This window comes from Zootoca vivipara, chromosome 1, assembly GCF_965207765.1.
Source record: "Zootoca vivipara chromosome 1, rZooViv2.hap1.1, whole genome shotgun sequence".
NCBI lineage: Eukaryota > Metazoa > Chordata > Lepidosauria > Squamata > Lacertidae > Zootoca > Zootoca vivipara.
In genome coordinates this window covers 51,993,548-52,012,432 of record NC_142582.1, presented here as the reverse complement: position 1 = coordinate 52,012,432, position 18,885 = coordinate 51,993,548, and the positions used below count along the sequence as shown (strand labels likewise).

General features: G+C 45.1%; 1 protein-coding gene across 1 annotated transcript; it reads left to right on the top strand.

Moving 5' to 3' along the window:
* The first annotated feature begins 3,638 nt into the window (after window positions 1-3,638).
* Window positions 3,639-17,815, top strand: LOC118082220 (calcium-binding protein 2-like). Its single transcript, XM_035109353.2, has 6 exons — window positions 3,639-3,998; window positions 11,036-11,066; window positions 12,713-12,856; window positions 13,576-13,685; window positions 16,615-16,762; window positions 17,661-17,815. Exons 1-6 carry the CDS (start codon window positions 3,765-3,767, stop codon window positions 17,687-17,689), a joined length of 696 nt encoding a protein of 231 aa, XP_034965244.1. The 5' UTR covers window positions 3,639-3,764; the 3' UTR covers window positions 17,690-17,815.
* The last annotated feature ends 1,070 nt before the right edge of the window (window positions 17,816-18,885 follow it).

Here is an 18,885-nt window from a genome sequence, read left to right as displayed (position 1 = left end):
AAGCGGCTGCGGGGAGGGAGCAGCAGGAGGAGGAGGACCCGGGCTGGGCTGGGCTCTCGGCGGCTACAGGAAGTGACAGCAGCAGCGGCGAGGGCAGGCCGAGGAAGCTTCCTTCCCCGCGCCCAGTTCACCTGCCTTCGGGGCTGGGAGAGGCGAGGCGAGGGGAAGGGCCGCCTCTGGGTTCAGCGCCCGGCCACGCACCCTGGCGCGCGCCAAGGGCTGCCTGCCAGGGCAACACCCGCTGCGACGGGACAGGGGAGATGGACCGAGCCGGGCCGAGGAAGTGCCGCCGCCGCCGCTTGCCTTGGCGCGCAATTTCCAGGCTGCGACGGTGGCGCAAGAAACTGCGCAGAACTCCGCCAGCATGGCGTTTTTCGACAGCGGGTCCGCCCCCGGCTTGAGTCGAGGAGAGAGTGCCTCTGAGCATGCGCCGAGCGCATCCCTGCTTCCCTGCCGGGAACTAATGAGAGGAACCGAACTGTGAAGGGAAGGCGGGGATTTTTCAGGAGGTCTCCTTTGGGGGAATTGTGGGCGTCGGGACCGCTTTTCTTAATGAGAAACTTGCTCCTAGTGATGTGAAAGTTTAGGGTGGTGGGAGGCTATAAAGCCTCTCAGGGCAGGGACGGAGCCACGACCTCTCATTCTTTGTAGAGTGGGCTGCGCATAATATAATGTAAGTGATTCTGAGGTCGCATACACACCATTTCCTTTGACTCGCAGGGCGCAGACTTTTAAGCCTGCCAGCTCCGTGTCGGCCGGTGCTTTGGTCTGTTCTGAGCCCGCTGGTGTGGACTGTCTTGAACTGTACTTGGAAGGAGACACGCAACTGCTTCAGTAAGGATGGGCTCGTTCAGAATTTATTGCAGTTCTTTATATATAACCTCGCCCATGTATATCAGGCATTAAGAAAGAAAACACAACAGAAAAAGTTCCCTGCCCCAAAGAGCTTACATTCGAATTTGAAAGTGAAGCCAGTGGTTGTACTCCAATGCTCTGGAAGTGAGGTCTCATTGAACTCAGTCGGGCTTGCTTCTGAGTAGACACATAGGATTGCCCTGACAAGTGAAAGGGATGAACCAGGGAGCAAATGGGAAGGGATGGATTTTGGACCCCATCCCAGGAGTGGTTGGCCATTAGGTAAGAGGGGCGTGGCTCCACCAACCTCAGACTGCTGTTAGCCAGCTCCCACCTGCCTGTCTGTCATCCTCCTTACAACCTTTCAGGGTGTGGCACAGCCTATCAACCTCCTCCTCTTTGGTCTCAGTGTTGCCTTTTGTAGAGCTCAGCAGGGGGCAGGATGGGGACAAAGCCGGAATTAGTTGACTCAGCTTGTCCTTGACCCTGGCTTCCAGCCTTCTGCCCCATCAGTCCCAATAGGCACCAGGTCTTTGCAAATAATCCTGACCTTTGCAGGAACTGAAGACATTGATTGGGATTCAACAAAGTTTTGCTCAGAGTTGATGCATTGGAATTAATGTTCAATAGGTCTAATTTGTGTAAAAAAGTTAGTTGATGACCACTCTTGATCTCCCTGGGGCTCGGGATGTATGCTTGGGAAACAGCTTCCTCTGAATTTGTATGTTATCAGAGGTGGCTCAATTGTAAATACCACAAAACAATTTTAAGTTTATGACTGGGAACTCTGTTGCATGAATTAGAGCACAAACAATTTATGCATACTAAGCTTATGACAATCTGTATTATCTGTATTATTTCCAAAAGACTTCTAAAAATGTCAACAACTGGATGCTCCAGTTTGAAGCTCAAATGCATGAAAAACTTTTGCAAAAAAAGAACTAAACCAATTGAGGAAGCTTATATGGCTAATAAAGACTTTGGTAAATCCTCTATATTTTTGTTACATTTTGTTACATTCAACTTATTAAAGTAACACATGCAAGAGAGATGTATTTTGTTACATTCAACTTATTAAAGTAACATGTGCAAGAGAGATGTATTGCAAAAAAGAGATGTATTACTCCATATTCAGTTATTTAATCAAACATTTCACTTTTTTACATAAGGCCTTCCCAAAAACAAGAAGCTTCCCCATTATCTCTAGGGCTATTACCATAAAAGTGCAGTAGATTAGCTAATGTGTATTTGTGGAGCTTGCTCGATTAACAATATGTTGCCATATTTTATACCATGTTCTGCCTTGAAGGAAATTTGATGAGAAAATGATACAAACCAAGAATAGCCTATTTAAAAGAGTCTGTCACCTATACCGTGGTACCTCAGGTTAAATACTTAATTGGTTCTGGAAGTCCATACTTAACCTGAAGCGAACTTTCCGATTGAAAGTAATGGAAAGTGGATTAATCCGTTCCAGACGGGTCTGCAGAGTATTTAAATTGAAAGTACTCAACCTGAAGCGTACTTAACCCAAGGTATGACTGTACAAGGAGGGGAAAGGTTACACTGAAAGTTGCAAAAGTTTTTGTCTGCTCAGAAATGTAGGAGACTTGCTTTGTTGAAAGGTATTTGTCTGTACTATCTTTCGTTATCTTCCCTCTGCTGAAAGTGGTTTCACTTCTTTTGATTTTACCTGTTTTATCTTCTGTCGTTTGTGATCTTTGGGATGACCTTGTTCATTTAACAATAAAGCAATAAAAGTAATTGAGATCAAGTTGTGTGTAAATTGAAAGCTGGCATGTTGTTACACCACACGTACAATGTAATCCAACTACACAGAACATATTCCCTGCTTTGTTTTCATTTACCCTGTTAAATCCAGTTTGTTCTAAAGCAGGCACATCCAACTTCCAAGAGACTGCGATCTGCTCCCACTATAAAAAATAATGGCAGTGATCTACCCATTGGATTGACCAGAGTTATTGAGCTTTTTTGAGGGGAGGATGAGCCAAAGGTGTTCAGCTTTTGGGGGGGGGGTCAGGGCCCCACAATCAACCATGATCGACCAGGGATACCCCACGATGGACCGGTAGATCGCGATCGACCTGTTGGGCATCCCTGTTCTAAAGGGTGTGTGCTTCCTCCTCAATGGCTGAGAGCTGTCAGTAATTTCAATGCAGTGCTGGGATGTATCACCTGTTGCATATATTATATTGTTGTTTTCCTGTGGCTAATGAGACTATCCTGGCTTCCCTCCCCCCCAAAGTGAGTGTTGTTTCCAAGAAGAACCTGGCTGTGTTTCTGCAGACTAGGGCATGAGTTATGCTGAATTCAGTGGGAATTGCTTGTGAATAATCATACATAGGATCCTATGGTGTGGTGTCTTATGTCCAGAGTTGGAAAATCAGCCACTATGTAGAGCTAAAAGTACCGAGAAGTAGGGAAGGACTGCAAGTGCTATAGGCGTGATGAGCAGATACATTACAGCAACTATCTCGTGGTGACTTTATACCACTGTTGCAACCCCTGAAAGGCAGCACCCCTAGGACCTAATTCCTTGTCTCTGTTAGGCCACTGGTGTCCTCATTTCCGCTGCTTGAGAGAGCTTAACTGGAGACAGCTAGCTCATGCTCAAGGCAATGTGCCTGGAAAAACAACACATGCTCTGCCACTTGGCAGCTATAGATGGGAGAGCTTGGAGATGGCTTCTCTGTGTCAGGAGCCATGGGACAAAGGGGTTGGAAGCCAGACCTGCTATCTCTACAATAATCCTCACTAATTGGCTTCCCCACCCCACCCTGCTCCTCCCTGGAGGTGGAGTATAAGAGGATTTCTTGGCTGCTTCATAAGCCCCCCCCCCCCATTCTCAGTCTTCACAGGGTGCCTGTTCCGAGAGACACACCTGTCCCATGCAACGCAAGCAGTCCGGTGAGGCAGAGGGCCCGGCCAAGGGCAAAGCGCAGGAAGGCGAGCAGCCCCCCAAGGAAGAAAGTGAGCCCAAGGGCAGCAGAAGCCCTGGCTCTGAATCAAGGCAAAGATCCCACTCCGGCCACGGGCGCAAACACAGCAAAAAGCATCAGGCTGACCCCCATGCAGCTGCCATTAAGACCTACTCCCCTTTCCTCAACACTGTCTTTGGCAAGGTGAGTTGCTGTCTGCTAGCAGAAGGGGATGGAGAAGGGAGAAGTGGGGCTGAGAGGCAATGCGTCCTGTACATCAATGGCAAACTCATGCTCCAAGGAGATCGTTGTGTAGCCAGAATGGAGCCATCCACACACATGAAGGTGGTATCGGCAGGCTCGGGGGAAACCCAGGGTTTGCAGAAGTAGGGGGGAAATTAAAGAATATTAAGGGGAGACCCCTATAATTGTCAAATGAGGACTGAGCAGATTCAGTAGGCATGGGATGCTGGCTAATGGTTGAGAGGGTGTGGCATCAAACAGGTGGGCACGAAGGTGCCTGGAAGTGTGACTCCTGCATTTTGTTGCAGGTCCCACATGGGCGATGCAGAAAAGGGGAACCAGGAAAGCGGAGCAGAAAGGGCTGAGTGGGCTCAGGAAGGACAATGCGGAAAGTGGTTTAGGATAAACGGCGACGAAGTACAAGCAACGTATTGTGCAGTTGCTGGGCGGGGGCAGGTAGCCCATTCAGTGTTAGCTCAAAGCTGAGGTGGTGTCCACATGTAAAGAGCACAGGAATCACAACAGAATTATCTCCTGGGGTGGGAGTGAAATGAATGGAGCTTCCTCCCACCTTTGTAGTGTCAGTGGCATAGTGGCCGGCTAGTTATACTGTATACTGTACTGGTACAATACTGTAGTTAGCTTTGCCACCTCTCCCATTATGCTTCCAATGTGTTGTCCCATTGTTAATTGTGCTTCTTTAGGATGTCATGAATTCAGCCATTGAACTGTTTGCCATCTTGTTTACTTGTTGAGAAAAGTTTTTGAAAAGAATTACAAAACTGATCCAGGGAAAGCTAGTTTTGTGACTTCGCAAGCACTAGCCAATCTTTGTTGTGCACTGCTGGTTTTCCACTGCAAACTTGCAGAGCCCGGTTCCCCCTCGGATTTTGACCCTAGAAAGACAATGGTTTGCTTGAGCAGAGCACCATGGGGAGTGCACTTTGTGAGCAGCCTTGCTTGCTACCCAGTGCCGGATTTACGTATATAAGCTAAACAAGCTATAGCTTAGGGCCCCACTCTCTTGGGGCCCCCAAAAAAAATTAAAGGGAAAAAACTGGATGTACATTTCCAAAATATAAGATAAAAAACAAATAAAATAAAACCTACATTCAGCAACAGTGTTTTGTGTTGTGTAGGCTCCTATGGTGTAAGTAATGGGCCCCACCTGCTATATAAAGGGTCCCATTACCTCCAGTAGCTTCATCAAATCTAAATTCAGCCCTGCTGCTACCCAAGTTACATGACATTTCTCCACAGCCTAGCATTGCATTAATGGAAGTTACAGTAGTTGGTCAGCAGAGTGTTTAAGTGTGATATCTTCACAGAAGATGAGGGTATATTACTGGCAATAAGGCATGGATGGAATGCCTGGAAAGCCGGGGGGGCAGTTTATTAGGATGGGAGCTTGCATGCTGAATTTTCCAAAACAGTATATTCCTACTGGGAAACTGAGATGTGTGCTTTTTCTGCACACACATATATAGATATTTTGAGCTACTGGCAGAAATCCTGCTTTGCCTACAGAAGGTGCCAAGCTCATAATATCTAGTTAAAAATATTGTGTGATGGGAAAGCCCTCTGCTTGAGATGCTGCCAGTCAAAGTGGACAATACTGGGGTAGATGGGCAAATGTAGCCTAATCTGCCTGCATCTGTAATACTGCTGCATCTATATGCCTTATTCCAGCCTTTCCCAAGCTGGCGCCCCCCCCCCCCAATGTTTCGCTTCCAGCATTAAAAGCCCTAAACAACTTGGGATCAGGATAGCTAAGGGACTACCTTGCCCACTATATCCCTGCCTGGTGACTGAGCTGCTCAGATAGGACACTGCCAAGAAGACTGTATGCTCCAGAGATGTGCTGAGTGCATGCTAGAAACTGGGTTTTGAGTGCTGCAGCTCCAACTCTTGAGAATTAATTACCAGCTGAAATCAGACAGGCACCTGGCATTATGATGTTTAGGCACCTACTGAAGACATTTCTGTTTACCTTTCCCAGAGGTGTACCCCAGTAATTTATATTGGATGAAATGTTTTCACTGTTTTTAAAGTTTGTATGGATGGTGTTACTGTTTTAGAGTTTGTTGAATTGATTTTATTGTTCTTAGAGTTCGTGTTCCTGTGTTTTATTCCAGTTTTACCGCTTAGATAGCTTTATGCCATCTATACAAGTGATCAATACATTTGTTTAACAACAACAACAGCAACTATCATCAGCCCCAGCCTGCAAGGTTGTATGATGTTGGGGCTGATTGGAGCACAGCTATGCTGGCTGAGGCTAATAGTCCAAAACATCTGGATTGCACCAGCCTTATTCTCTACCATTACCTTGCCCTGATTTAGGGGGCCATTGATTTGTACAGCTTTGGATAGTTCTGGGGTGCTTATTTCCTGACAAAGGTTTCCTTGCAGATGCAAAAGCTAGTCTTTAGTGCAGAGGCTGAGTGGGCTTCAGGCACCAGAACAGAGCAGATCCACTTGGACACAGCAAGCAAGAGGGGTGGCGGAACGCCTGTGAAGATTATAACTAGCCCTCTGCAACACCCTGACCCCAACTTGATTAGTTCATATAAATAGCTGGAGACTGAGGATGCCCTGCCAGGAGGACAGGAAATCCCATTAGCCCTAGAGAGAGGTGGGGAGAAGAGCTGAAGGAACTGTAGCCTAGCCTTTGGGGGTTTCCCAAAGCTCTCTTCTGGTTGGGAGTGGGTTCCCGTGGGGTCCCATGGGGACACAGGCAGCCATCTCCCTAAGAGCAGCAGCAGCACCTCCAGCTTTTAGTCAACCTCCCTGTGCTAGCAGCCTTCTTCTATTCACACAGGGATGGCAGAGAAAGGATCTGGTGAGTCAGTGATCTGCTCTTGACCTCCAATCCATTTAATCCAACCTTCAGCAGGTTAATTTGGGAAGCGATTTCTCAGTGGGGTGGAGGAGGTGGGGAAGGGTTGTTCTGAGCCTCAGCTTATTATGCAATCTTCCCTCCGTGCTAATGAGCTGATGGGTGGAGGTGGAGACTTCTCAGAGGACACTGACAGGGAAATATTTGCTTAGCAGCAAAGATAGGCAGGTCCTGTAACAAAATGCTGCAGTGTGCACTGGGCGTTTCACAGCAAATGCATTCTGCATAATGTTCTTAACACGGTAGGTAGCCGTGTTGGTCTGACGTAGTCGAAACAAAATAAAAACATTCCTTCCAGCAGCACCTTAGAGACCAACTAAGTTTGTCATTGGTATGAGCATTCGTGTGCATGCACAATTCTTCAGATACACTGAAACAGAAGTACAGTGGAACCTCGGTTTATGAACACCTCGGTTTACGAATTTTCGGTTTATGAAAGCCGCAGACCCATCTGGAATGGATTGATTCACTTTCCATTACTTTCAATGGGAAAGTTCGCTTCAGTTTATGAACGCTTCAGTTTATGAACAGACTTCCGGAACCAATTACACCCATGCTTTGGGTTAAGTACGCTTCAGGTTGAGTACTCCGTGGACCCATCTGGAACGGATTAATCCACTTTCCATTACTTTCAATGGGAAAGCTCGCTTCAGTTTATGAACGCTTCAGTTTAAGTACTCCGCGGACCGTCTGGAACAGATTAATCCACTTTCCCATTACTTTCAATGGGAAAGTTAGCTTCAGTTTATGAACACTTCAGTTTATGAACAGACTTCCAGAACCAATTGTGTTCATAAACCGAGGTACCACTGTATCTGAAGAAGTGTGCATGCACACGAAAGCTCATACCAATGACAAACTTAGTTGGTCTCTATGGTGCTGCTGGAAGGAATGTTTTTATTTTGTTCTTAACATGGTGATAGTGCATCAGACCAGAGGTGGGTTTATTCTGCTTTTAGTTGCTCCTTGATGCTTTCCCAATGCTACCACCTTGTTGTCCTCTGGAGGGACTACCGTATAAAAGCAGGACAAAAATAAACTAGAACATTTGTGATATCAACAATTATAGAGGGGTCCTAAAATGTATGTTCCTGTTCAAGGTTCCAGCCAGTCAGCCATGTAGAATACTCCTATTGCATTTCCCCATTTTTCTAGTTTTCCTTCCCAAGCTGACATTCAGAATTCTGCACTGAGGATGTTCAGTTCTCACTGGACTGTTTTGGGGGTTCCTTGCCCTTTAAGGCTCCCCCCATACTCCTATATGCCTTGGAGTTTCCCCCCACCAAACATGCTGATACCTCCCTCTTGTTCTTTCAGTGGTTATGTTTTGGCTCCATTCCTGTTGGCGCTCACCATCAGAGTTTATTATTTGAGGAATAAAGATGCTAAGAATATATATTGACAGACATATACATATACATATACATATACATACACACACACACACACACACACACACACACACACACACACACACACATATACAGATGGATTTCTGTATTGTAATATTTTGTTGGAAGCCGCCCAGAGTGGCTGGGGGAACCCGGCCAGATGGGCGGGGTATAAATAATATATTATTATTATTATTATTATTATTATTATTATTATTATTATTATATATTGACTGAGGTAGGCTGGTTGGCTCAGTGACAGCTATCAGCAACCCTGCTGATACAATAGAGACCGATCATATTTAGATACAGCCAGTGCTTTTTTTCTGGGGGTACGCAGGGGTACGCATACCCCTAAACATTTTGTGAATCTAAGTTTCGCCTCATTGAGGGGCAGTATTTCAATATGAGTAGGAAAATGAGAGTACCCCTAAATTCTGGGTAATAATAATGGTGAGCTTTGAGAACAAAATTATATCCAAACTTTATTCAGTCAGTAAGATATAAATCTTGATATGGGAGAAAGTGAAAATGAAACAATTTGGAGGGTAGTTGAATAAGAAACTTGCTGAAGAAGATTGCTGCATACGTGTAAAGCTGAGTAATACACTTTTGTTTTTGTTAATTGGAAACCTTTTTAAACCTTTGTTTGACTACATAAAATGTACATTCGACTGAATACATGTTGCTGCTGTACTGTGAATTACAACTATTTCCTACATAGAATACAGTCATACCTCAGTTTAAGTATGCTTTGGTTTGGTTTGAGTTTAAGTACTCTGCGGACCTGTCTGGAACGGATTAATCCACTTTCCATTACTTTCAATGGGAAAGTTCGCTTCAGGTTACGTACGCTTCAGGTTAAGTATGGACTTCCAGAACCAATTACACTCATACTTCGGGTTAAGTACGCTTCAGGTTGAGTACTCCGCGGACCCGTCTGGAATGGATTAATCCACTTTCCATTACTTTCAATGGGAAAGTTCGCTTCAGGTTAAGTACGCTTCAGGTTAAGTACAGACTTCCAGAACCAATTGTGTACTTAAACCGAGGTACCACTGTAATAGAATTGTAGAGTCGTGAGGGATCTGAAGGGTGATTTGGTCCAACCCACTGCAGGAATCTCAACACACAGTTGCTTACTTTTGCAACTGGACGGGAGCTTTGCAAATGTGCTGGCAATTTTATTGCTGCACCACTAGGAGGACATACCTGACAGAACTGTAATCACAGGAAGGATTCTCTTTGAGGGAGAGGTGATATTTACTGGGACATATTATGTGCCCTAACTTAGCAGCAAGGCCAACTGAACTTATGGTAATTAAATCTTACTTCTGGGTAAACACATGTAAGACTGGGCTGCACAGTAATAATAACTGGAATACAAAAAGCAAACATATTCCAGGACAAATATATTAGGTCATGGTGGAAAATGCTGCACTGCACATATTAATAATCAGATGTATTACATAAAGGATGGTTAAGTCATGCAAGTATATTTTGAGTGTGGTTGGAAATAGATGGGTATTTCCTGAAATGCTTGAAAGGGGAACTGCATAGTGCAAGACCAGGCAGCTTTTACTTACATAAATCAAAACATTGGAGAATATATGAAAAGTCATTTAAAAAACAACAACAGCTGACAACCTGGTCTGGATCCTGTCATTGATGGTCCAATAAGGAAAGGGAGGGAGCACAGCTGGAGACATAAGACCCATAAATTAGATTGCAATCCTAACCTTACGTGTGAGTAAAACCTAATGAATTCAATAGGGCTTACACATGAGGGGACATGGAAAGGATTGCACTGCAAATTGCTGGTACTAGTCTTTGAGTCTCGGCAGCCTATCCAAGTATAGGGTTGCCATATTTGAAAAAAGTAAAAATCTGGACACAAAAGATGTTGGCAAAGTTGATTACTGTAGCTTTTCTCTTTTTTTGCCAAAGTTGTTGAGCTTTTATTGCAGAAACTCAACACAAAACATGAGTTTTTGAGCTATTTTTTTATGGGAATCGCCAAAATCGTCACTACCGACATGAGCTGCCATATGTCTGGGCTGCCATACATTTTCCTGGACATTTCAGTGATTTCCGCCTAGACGCTGTTTAAGAGGGCTGAAATTCCAGACATATGATAACCCTAAAACAAATATTTTCCTCTAAGAGGTAAAGGTAAAGGGACACCTGACCATTAGGTCCAGTCGTGGACGACTCTGGGATTATGGCGCTCATCTCGCTTTACTGACCAAGGGAGCCGGCATACAGCTTCCAGGTCACGTGGCCAGCATGACTAAGCCACTTCTGGCGAACCAGAGCAGCGCACGGAAACGCCGTTTACCTTCCTGCCGGAGTGGTACCTATTTATCTACTTGCACTTTGACGTGCTTTCGAACTGCTAGGTTGGTAGGAGCAGGGACCGAACAATGGGAGCTCACCCTGTCACGGGGATTCGAACTGCCGACCTTCTTATCGGCAAGCCCTAGGCTCTGTGGTTTAACCTACAGTGCCACTTAAAATAAGGTAGCTTAGAAAAAAAGCAAAGAAACAAACAAATCTCTTCTAGGAGTTCCCCGTTCTGATATTTCATCCACCCCTGTAACTCTGCTCATGATGATTCAGTTCTAGACAGAGTAAATAGAGGCAGTTTGCAAGAGACTTGGGCTCTAACTCTCTACTCGCCTTGTTTTTTCTCTCTTCCTTTTTTCCAGGAGAGGGAGCTTTCACCAGTGGAGCTGGATGGTGAGTTGGCATTGTTGAGAGAAGGTGCTGGGGAACTGGAGTCCTAACTTAATGGGGCACAGGAGAGGGGAAAGGCAGTACGCTGTTTTTCACTACATCAGACACAGTAAAAGGTCAAGGCACATATCCCATCACTTTCCCCCAATATCCCTGGGATAGTTCTTCAGCATCCTAGTTTGGAAGTGATGCCAAATGTATATTTTTAATCAGAACAAAAGAGAGAGCAGTTTTCCACATTTCATTCAAAATGCTGCGGAGGAAAAATCACATGTACATCATGAACATAAAAAAAATAAAATAGCTATGAATTATTTGGCACACCAACACTACAAACCATGAACTAACCCAAATTGCCCTACAAACAATTAAACAAACCATGGCTTGTTTCTCCAAAGTTTGGTTTGGTTTCCAGCTGCTCTTGCCTCATGACTTTGCAACTTAATGAACATCTCTGGGGTGGGGAATCGTGGCTAAGGAAGGGTGTTGGGTTAGCACGTAACATCAAACCAAGAATCATAAGCCAACAACAAGCCATGGCTTCAGATTTTGTTTTGTTGGCAGTGAACAAACCACAGTTAAGCCACTGGGCAGTGTTTGAATGATCAAACAAGCCAAGGATTAATGGGTCCTTTAGCATTATATGCAAGCTGGGCCTATGCTGCACAAAGGCCTTTCAAATTAAGGAGGTCAATAATGCAGTCGTTTTTACCTTCACTCCATCACTCATTTGCTATCTCAATTCTCCAAAGCAAATGTAGCAAAATGTTTGCTCGCTCACTAAATGACTGTTGGTACCACATTTTTGCTGCCCCCAAACTAGGTGTTGTAATTCTCCTTGGGAACAACCTCTGCTCATCACACTGCTTTGAGGTTTATTTGTTGTTACAATCAAGCAATCAAGCAAAATATAAATCTTATGGAGTAAATAAACTGTGTAGCAAAGGATTCTCAGTAGATGAGATGAATCAATAGGACACTGCTCCTCAGCAGGCATCCCTCAACCCGATTACTCGATCCTCTTTATTCCGCCTGCCAAGGATCTGACTGTTTCCCAATCTTTTCCATCACCATTACACATGTAATAGTTTTTTTCTACTACCATGCATGGCTGCTAGCGTCCTTTTCCTAGCTGTCATGATTTTGGGGCCAATGCATGCAGGACTCTCCTACTTGGCAATTCAATTTAGAGTTGCCACTAATTATGAACTATCCATTAGTTAGGTAAAATAAGTAATGTCAACATGGGACTTACCAGGACCATGGCATAATCACTGGTGTCTGGTCACATTGTTACATTTCATAATTAAAAACATCAAGAGTTGGAAAACAGGACACTGGTGCCTAAATGGCCATTATAGTCCCACGCAGCAATTTCCGTTTTTGCAGTGTTTATCACAAACACAAAAGCTGTGCATTAAATCCCTTCAAAAGCAACTTGCCTTTATTAGTGTGAGAGACATCCAGCAACCCTTTGAAGTTTCATAACTAGAGCAACCCCTGGGGGCAAGTTTGTCCTTTCTGTTGTACTCTTGTCTCCTCCATGACTGCACGGTCTTCCTGTGTCCCCAAGGTGAGGAGAGAGGAGGTCAAGGCAGGTGGTATCATTGTCTCACTTCTATGAAATGTCTTTGGGACTTGCCTTGCAGAACTGCTAGATGCCTTCAAGGAGTTTGACACTGACCAGGACGGCTACATCAGTTACAAGGACCTGGGAGAGTGCATGCGAACTATGGGCTACATGCCCACCGAGATGGAGCTGATTGAGATCTCCCAGCACATCAAAATGCGCAGTGAGTTGCAGGGTGCAGGTGGGGATATGTACCCAAAATCTGCCTCAGGAAGTACTGCCCTGTTCCTTACAGCCCGAAGGCCTCTGGCTGAATGCCCTCACCCCAGAATTCCAGTTTTGGTGGTTCCTATTAGCAGGGGTGATATTCAAAATTGTCTTTAGGGGCAATTAAAAAAGATGAAGAAGAAGCCATTTTACAGGCTTCAGTTCCTCCCCCTGAGTCTCTAGAAGTTCTAATTGGGCAATGGAGAATGGATGCATCTTCTCCATTACACATGATATAAAGGTGCATAGGTTTGATTCAGTTTTCATTTAAAGGTGAAATGCAGCTACTCTTTGGAACTCACACTGGGGTTTTCCAGCCAAATAATGTTTACAAAAATGCACGTACTATGGGAAAGTGTGCATAAAACTGAATGTATTTGGGAAAATAGCATGCCAAATTTATTATAGCAGGAGAAATTGCTTCCAAAAATGTGTACATCGGTCAAAATTGCATACAGAAATGTGTTTATTAAGAGATGTTCACACATACACACACACACACACACACGACAGACTGACTAGAACAATGAACAGGAACTCTCCACGCTGCAACATTATGCTGCAGGTTCCATTTGTGTTACTGAGTGTGGTGCAGTCATTCCGCAAAAAGTTCAGCTAGCTTCTCTGCCCAGTCCTTGGGAAGCTGACTTTTCCTTTCCTTCTCTTTTCTCATAGTGGGAGGTCGTGTAGACTTTGAGGACTTCGTAGAGATGATGGGCCCAAAGTTGCGTGAGGAGACTGCTCACATGGTGGGCGTGAGGGAGCTGAAAATTGCCTTCCGTGAGGTATGATGGGAAGCCAATCAGCGGGAGGGAAGCAGGGAATTGTGATATTCCTCAAACCATATTCCATGTAATGCTTTAGACACAACTGCACATTATATTTCCGTAAGCCCTGACATTGTAAGGATTCATCCCTGATGAATTGTAAGACACACAGAAGTCATAGCTGTCAAGTTCTCCCTTTTTTTTAAGGGAAATTCCCTTATGTTGAATAGTGTTCCTCGTGAGAAAAGGGAAAACTTGACAGCTATGAGAAGTATGTAGGTTCAGGCTAGAAATGTGGGTGGCAACTAGCCAGGGAATCATCTTGGCCCTCCAGATGTTATAGAACTACATTTCCCAATATCCTTGGTTGTTGGCTGTGCTTTCTGTGGCTTCCTCAACCTCGGCCCTCCAGATGTTTTGAGACTACAATTCCCATCATCCCTGACCACTGGTCCTGCTAGCTAGGGATCATGGGAGTTGTAGGCCAAAAACATCTGTAGGGCCGAGGTTGGGGAAGCCTGCACTAGATAATATATTTTTCATTGTTGTTTTTAAACTGCAAGCTTTTTGAAGACCCCACAGGGCTAGCAATAGGGCATATACATTTCAGAAATAAATATGAAAGTTCTTCCAGCCTTTTCAGGGTCTTGGGTAGTGTTCTGTGTGCAGAATAGCTCTGTGTTCGCCACATTAGTCTGTAAAACATATCAACCATAATATTGGCTTATTTTGGTTGGAGTGTTTGGTAGTCCTACTGGCTCCACAGAATTAGAGATGACAGTTGGAGGAATAGTTGGCTGCCCATGATGGATCTTGCTATGGCCAAATAAAGGGAACTAATTAGATGAAGTATTAATACATACCCCCTTCATGGATCAATGCCTTGTCGTGGCGAAGGGGCTTGAATAACTCAGAGAAGCTATGAGCTATGCCATGCAGGGCCACCCAAGATGGACAGGTCATAGTGGAGAGTTTTGACTAAACGTGATCCACCTGGAGAAGGAAACAGCAAACTATGGCAAGTTCTTAAAGAAATGGGAGTGCCTGATCACCTCATCTGTCTCCTGAGAAATCTCTATGTGGGACAAGAAGCTACAGTTAGAACTGGATATGGAACAACTGATTGGTTCAAAATTGGGAAAGGAGTACGACAAGGTTGTATATTGTCTCCCTGCTTATTTAACTTATATGCAGAATTCATCATGCGAAAGGCTGGACTAGATGAATCCCAAGCCGGAATTAAGATTGCCGGAAGAAATATCAACAACCTCAGATATGCAGATGACACAACCTTGATGGCAGAAAGCGAGGAGGAATTAAAGAACCTTTTAATGAGGGTGAAAGAGGAGAGCGCAAAATATGGTCTGAAGCTCAACATCAAAAAAACCAAGATCATGGCCACTGGTCCCATCACCTCCTGGCAAATAGAAGGGGAAGAAATGGAGGCAGTGAGAGATTTTACTTTCTTGGGCTCCTTGATCACTGCAGATGGTGACAGCAGTCACGAAATTAAAAGACGCCTGCTTCTTGGGAGAAAAGCAATGACAAACCTAGACAGCATCTTAAAAAGCAGAGACATCACTTTGCCGACAAAGGTCCGTATAGTTAAAGCTATGGTTTTCCCAGTAGTGATGTATGGAAGTGAGAGCTGGACCATAAAGAAGGCTGATCGTCGAAGAATTGATGCTTTTGAATTATGGTGCTGGAGAAGACTCTTGAGAGTCCCATGGACTGCTAGAAGATCAAACCTATCCATTCTTAAGGAAATCAGCCCTGAGTGCTCCCTGGAAGGACAGATCGTGAAGCTGAGGCTCCAATACTTTGGCCACCTCATGAGAAGAGAAGAATCCTTGGAAAAGACCCTGATGTTGGGAAAGATTGAGGGCACTAGGAGAAGGGGACGACAGAGGACAAGATGGTTGGACAGTGTTCTCGAAGCTACGAACATGAGTTTGACCAAACTGCGGGAGGCAGTGCAAGACAGGAGTGCCTGGCGTGCTATGGTCCATGGGGTCACGAAGAGTCGGACACGACTAAACGACTAAACAACAACAACATTAATACATACATTGCCCTCTGGCGGCTGTCCGTGTGAATAACAATATTTATTGGCAGATGGAACATTTTAGCGGCTATGCAGGAGAACGTGTTTCTGTGTTGTGCAAGCTCTCTAGGGGGCAACTAAAGTGCAGTGGAACACCTTAGATATGGCTAACATGTGTTCAAAAGCATATCTCCTGTTTTAGTGCTGGTGTCTGTGATGTTTCTTCATTGAGCTGCTATGTGCACACAAGAGGAACAAAGACAAGAGGTGCCTGATAGGTTTCTCTTGATGCTATGGAACAAGGAGCGGCTTCTAAAATAAGCTAAAACAACCTTACATTGGTAGGGCTGCAAGCAGCCGTGTTAGACCCAGCCAATGTAAATGATATATGAGCTCACTTCTCACACCCAGGTACCCACAGCGGTGAGGGACAGCTGCTTCTCTCTGGGGCAATTGCACACTGGAGAGAGGACGCGTATGTAGAAAGGAGTGGAGCCAATGGCCTTTGGCGCTACCTGAGGAGGTGAAATACTAAATGACTGAGAAAGAGACCTGCATCTGTCTCTCACCAAATGGATACATCATTCGTTCATTCATTCATTCATTCATTCATTCATTCATTCATTCATTCATTCATTCACACAACACCCCACACACTCCTGAAGGGCATGATGCAGGGAAACAACTCCTTTCCCACTGCAGGTGTGTGTGTGAAGGGGACCAAAGCTACTAGTAAATGCTTGCCAGCTTAGGATAGAGGAGCCGAGGTGGAGTGGGGTGACCAGGATTGGGGAGCATGGGGGTAAGCATGAAAAGAGGGGGATCTTAGGGGATTTGAGTTGAAAAGGAAACCGAAGCATCTGAGCTGGAGGTAACATTGTGCATGTGCCCTTCTTTCTGAAGTTCGACACAGATGGGGATGGAGCGATCAGTGGGGCAGAGCTGCGCCAGGCCGTGACTGTACTCATGGGGGAGCAGCTCAGTGGCCAGGAAGTGGATGAGATCCTGCAGGACATGGACCTCAATGGGGATGGAAGAGTGGACTTTGATGGTGAGAGAACGGAGCACCTTCCCTATTAAACGTCTTCTCTAAATGCAACATGAACCCCTGACTGGAGTGCCCAGCTTAAAACTCTACAGGGGTTAGGGGTGGGCTCCTTGTGTGGTGTGCCTCCATCACAAAAGGCCAAAGTGGTATTTCTTCCTTTCCACCACCCTCCTCTGCAGTCTGTATTTGCTGGTTGCTCATTGTGCAAAGCCTGGATTTTTGCCTTCTAGTCCTATCAGAGGGCTATGGTGTTACTTGCACCAGCAGGTAGATATGGAATGGCCATAGCTCTGTAAGAGCACATCTATTTTGCTTGCAATCCCTGGCATCTCCAGGTGCAGCTGGGAAAGAGACCTCTGTCTGAAAGCTTGGAGAACTGCTGCCAGCCAGTGTAGATAGACCATAGTAAACTGCATGGACCAATGGTCTGATTCAGTATAAGGCAGCTTCTGGTGTGTGTCTCCACCTCTACCCATATGTGCTTGCAGAACCAGGCTCATGAACTAAGTGGGAATTAAGACACTGAATAGTGAGAGGGAGAGGGAGGTATACTAACAGGAGAGACAACATCATTGCCAGGGGATCAGAGTTCCCGGGCCTATAATTATCCCACCATCACTGCCTGCTCTGCTGGTATGTGAAGAAATGCTGTGGGCAACTTGGAGATGAAACTCTGACCCTGTATACATTACCACTTTAGAATGCAGCTAAGTCATACTTTTTCTGAAGCTAGTTTGAAGAAGAAAAATGCATCAAAATTCAATATTTTTATAAGAAATGTCAGAAGAGATACAGGAGAGATGTGGTTTGTGGCTAACGTCATGTGTATGACATGGGGGGTGCAGAGCGTGCACACCGTGGCTATCTCAGGGACTGATTCTCCTCTTCCCATCTGTTTCAGAGTTTGTGATGATGCTGTCAAGCAGGTAACAAGATCCAAAGGAAAGTGAGTGTTTTCTTACTTCCAGAATAACTGTCCTTTCCCACTGATACCCAGAGGGCGCTGACTGCCCTTTGATGTCTCTTCACCTCCTGAAGATAGTGGGGCAACACCCACAGAAGGCTGCAGTATCTCCTCCAATTCTGGGTCCTTCAGTGAAAACCCATGCACACCCAACTACCAGCTAACTCCACCTTCACATGGTGCAAGATATCTCAGGCGGGCATGCTCTGACCCAGGGGATCTATCCTGCAGCTGAAGAGGCCTCCTCTCTCCTCTGGATATGGAATATTGTTCCTATGGATCAAATCTGAAGCTTTGGGTGATTTTCCTGTATCCAAGCTTCTGCACAGTATTTTTCTATTTTATTTTTTCATTTCTATATCACAAACCAATCTAATATCTGCCTGCCTGTCTGGTATACAAAATCTCAGTTAAAAGCAAAACACTATAACAGATAATATCAAAGCAAAATACATTCAGTTTTGGGCTTCATCCATGAGCCCAGAATTCCTGGAGAATCCCACTAAAATCAGGGAGTTGTCAGTATTCTCCTGAACTTGAATGGTGGTATCCAAATATCTCCGGGGCAAAACAAATACATGAATGAAAGGCCTGTTTGCAGAGGCCTTGAGATGGAATCGGAAGAAATGAACCTTAGTGTGCTTCTGTCCGTCCCCACTAGGCTATGTTACTGGGGGTGTGCACTGCCTGGTTAAATCAATGAAACAAAATTCAGGCTAGCCAGTAGCGAACTGGAAGAACCAGCCCATTGCTATGTATTTCCACAAGATGTGAAGCACTCCCCAAGGACTACGTTGTTGAAGCCTCAACTTTGTATTTTTTTGTAGTGCAACAGTTTAAGCCACTGTTCAAGTCCTTTCTCTCTCCTATGCCAAGAGCTGGCAGGAGCCTGTACTGCAAAATAAAAGGGTTTGTAGAGCATAGCTCAGCGTTGGAGCAAATATCCCACATTCTAAAGTTCCCAGGCTGCATCACCAGCGTTTTGAACCAAGAGGTAGGGTAGCTGCAGGAAGGTTAGGAAAGCCCCACTGAATGAAACCCCAGAGAGTTACCACCAGGCAGAGCAGAGAGTGCTGGGTCTTGACTAGGTAGCCCAACTGAGTATGGGGCAACCTCATAGGTAGCATACTGGGAGGAAATGGAAAAGCAGCATTGTATGCAA

What these genes read in the sequence shown, in the direction of transcription:
- LOC118082220 (XM_035109353.2), top strand. Translation starts at nt 3,765, where the DNA reads ATGCAACGCAAGCAGTCCGGTGAGGCAGAGGGCCCGGCCAAGGGCAAA. An exon ending in CCAGCACATCAAAATGCGCA is followed by an intron (nt 12,857 to 13,575) that starts GTGAGTTGCAGG and finishes CTTTTCTCATAG; the next exon opens with TGGGAGGTCGTGTAGACTTT. An exon ending in TGAAAATTGCCTTCCGTGAG is followed by an intron (nt 13,686 to 16,614) that starts GTATGATGGGAA and finishes TTCTTTCTGAAG; the next exon opens with TTCGACACAGATGGGGATGG.